At 42.6% G+C, this 3,100-nt stretch overlaps 1 protein-coding gene across 1 annotated transcript; it reads right to left on the minus strand.

Moving 5' to 3' along the window:
• Positions 1-1,534: 1,534 nt before the first annotated feature.
• Positions 1,535-2,771, minus strand: TMEM70 (transmembrane protein 70; the record flags this gene model as incomplete). The annotated part of the gene is made up of 2 exons (XM_008949626.1): positions 1,535-1,983; positions 2,615-2,771. Coding segments are annotated over 2 exons (606 nt in total), but the record flags the coding sequence as incomplete, so codon positions are not given.
• Between the last annotated feature and the right edge of the window lie 329 nt (positions 2,772-3,100).

The raw sequence follows: 3,100 nt of genomic DNA on the forward strand, positions 1-3,100 counted from the left end.
TGGGCCTGGTCATTGGCAGAACAAAGTGTCAGTCAGACAGAAACACAAATTCTGTCCTGTGTACCAAAGCCTCACGTCACTGGGAAACTCTTTTAAGATGTTAAACACGTTTATTCAATAAAGAAAGAAGCAACAATAGTTTAATTTTCCTGGCAGAGCCATTTGTCAGTTTTTGAAGTAGACCTTTTTGCAGATGGAAGCAGACGTTTGTTGTTTCTGATCCTGGCCTTCGGGCTGCTGCTGAGGAAACTCAGCTATCAGGGGGCTACAGATGAGGCATAAGGCATGTACTCACAAAATAAAAACATCAGACATGGAAAGAATGCAAAGACTTTTTATTTAGGCACAAAACATCATTCCAATAAGTAGTACAAGTAGGTGATCAGAATTGCTTGTTACTGGCCTCACATCCCCATTATCATTTATGGAATTTTTTTTATATTATGGTTACCTGTAAAGTGATACTGGCTCAGTGGGGGCAGATCAGGCTTCAAAGTTATAGCTGTGCCAACATAAAAGAATTGCCACAAAACTGCCTGGACTGGATAGTTTGCTTTTTAATTACTCAGCAAGTGCATTGAAAGCAATTTCAACAGTCAGGAAGACAATATTTAAAAGCACTGACGTTTTAATGTGATCTGTAGTGTCACCCTATGGGAGGAAACAGAAATGATGGCCTCAGGAGATATTTAGACATTTAAATACATTTTCACACTAGAACTTATAAAGTATATGGCAAGGTAGCTATAATTATTTTATTTGCAGTATCAGGATGACAATTAGTCGCAAGCATCAGACTTGCTTATTACAGAGGGTACTGCTCATACAAAAGGATTAATTTGAATTTTGCTTTTTAAGAAAAAATCTATCATTTTTAAGTCTCAAAATATTCGGGCCCTTCATTATTGGAAAACAACTATCTGTTTGTTAGTCTACATGACAAACCTCTCCTTGGGCTACAAACATCTAAATCCACTCTCTGCATACTCAGTCAGAACCACCCAGTGTAGTGACATGCCAAGATCCCACCTGCTCTGTGTGGGGCTAAGGGTGGCCTTTGCAGCACTAAAACCCAGGTGGTGTTTCCCAAAGGCACAAGATCTAAACAGCACTCTACAGGAGGTTCCCTTTGCTCCCCCCTTACATAAACACTGACTGACAAGAATCACTTTAGCCACTGGCTCCTGGTATTTCCTTTTTATTGGTGACTTTTCCTATAGGAATGGGAGATGGTGAGATTGCCACACAGCCCACGCATCCTTACAGTGCTCCTGGACAGTTGGCAGTAAAAAACAAGCCAAGAACAAGCACAAGACAGATCTAAGATTTTTTTTTTTCTCACTATGTTTTGTGCCATTAACTCTGATGAAACCTTCACACTGTTCACAAGTTTAAAACAATGGGGGTTTGTAGTACATTCCAAAATGCATTTGGTGAATGATTACCTGATACTTAAGAAAGCATAACAGAATTTTACTTTCTTTCACATACATAGTGCTGCACCACAGTGACAGTGACATTCATTATCCTCAAATTATTTCTTTTCACCAGCTTCCTTCTTCTCCTCTAAGTAAAAATAAGAGTGTTTGTCATAGCCCATGAGATGGTTATAGTCCTGAGGATTTGGGAAAAGCGTCGGATTAACCAGCATTGACTTTGTTTTAGCATAAAATGTCGTAAACATCTTGGTGATGTCTGGAATCTTTACATCTCTCTGGTGGAAGACAGTTGCCTTTTCTGCCAGGACAGCGTTGTATGTAATGGCTGTGTAGGTGTCCATGTCCTCTCTGTAGTAGAGCCGGAGCACGTAGCCCTTGGTGAGGAGGTGCAGGGTGACGGGCGTGACGAAGGTGAAGATCCCCGCCAGCCCGTAGAAGGCAGCCTGCAAGGCCAGGCTGTCAGACCCAATGCCCGTCCTCAGCATGATGTAGGGCACCATCAGCAGGTTGAATATGCTGGTGGAATACGAGAAAAACCTCACACCTACATAAAACAACAAAAGAAAAGGAAGGTGAACGCTTTGGAGTGAAAGTTTCCCTATAGTTACCTGTGTTCTGCTCCTGTGTGTCGATGGCATCACCTAAACAGCTGAGGTTACTGAAAAGCCATTCCCCCTCCTTTTTTTTTTAAGGTCACCAAAAAAAACCCCATTGAAAGTTCAGACCTGTCTTCTTGCCACTGTTCTGGTTTGCTCACAGGTCCGTGTTGGGTTTATCGAGGCTGGCAGCTGGCTCTGTTGCTGTAAGTCAGCATCTGGATCTCATGCATACCTAGGCAGCTCTGACTTCACAGACAGGGAACTGACTCCCAAAGAAACTTGGCTCCAGTTGCAAACACACATAATGGGAATCATCACAAATATGACTGGGAATTTCTCTCTTCATCAACAGCTAACAGTGATGTTCAGTGAGCATTCCAAAGAACTTTTTGTAGCCTTCCCTCCCCCAGTATAACTTGAAAAAGCCAGATTATTCCATACTAACAGGTGCTCCACACCATCTTGCACGCAGCCTGGAAGAACAGTAGCCAGTGTTATGTTATGTTGCATTTTAAAGCTATAAAGCACTAGTAAGTAAACTTAAAAAAACAATACAAATCACTTTAAGTCACATACCTAACACTGCCTTTGCCATATTTCCCTTGTAAACTAATCTTCCATGTTCTGGGTGTTCATGAGTGGAGGATGTACAGAGGCTGTGAACAGGTCCTCCTGGAAAAGATGTCACCTGAAAGATGAAAGCAGCGCATGACCAAGCAACATCAGCCCAAATCTACACTTTATATGTGTGTGTATATGTATACATATACATATGTGCATATGCGTATAGACACACACACGAAGTTTCTCTTTTCCCTGAAGCTATTCCCAGCATTATGAATTATGGATTAAAGTTACATTACAAAGCACGCCACAAACTCCAACTAATATACCGCTTAAGTGTTTCAATAAACTTCCATTTAGCTATCCCAAATGAGCACTAAATACTCGCAACGCCACTGGCGAATACTGAGCGTGCACTCATTCTGCACAGGGCTTTGCAGGCGGGCACGGGCGGCCCCGCGCCCACCGGGTGTCCCACCGCCCGCACGCCCCGCGGGG

The sequence above is a fragment of the Merops nubicus genome, unplaced genomic scaffold, assembly GCF_000691845.1.
Source record: "Merops nubicus isolate BGI_N331 unplaced genomic scaffold, ASM69184v1 Scaffold31961, whole genome shotgun sequence".
Lineage (NCBI taxonomy): Eukaryota > Metazoa > Chordata > Aves > Coraciiformes > Meropidae > Merops > Merops nubicus.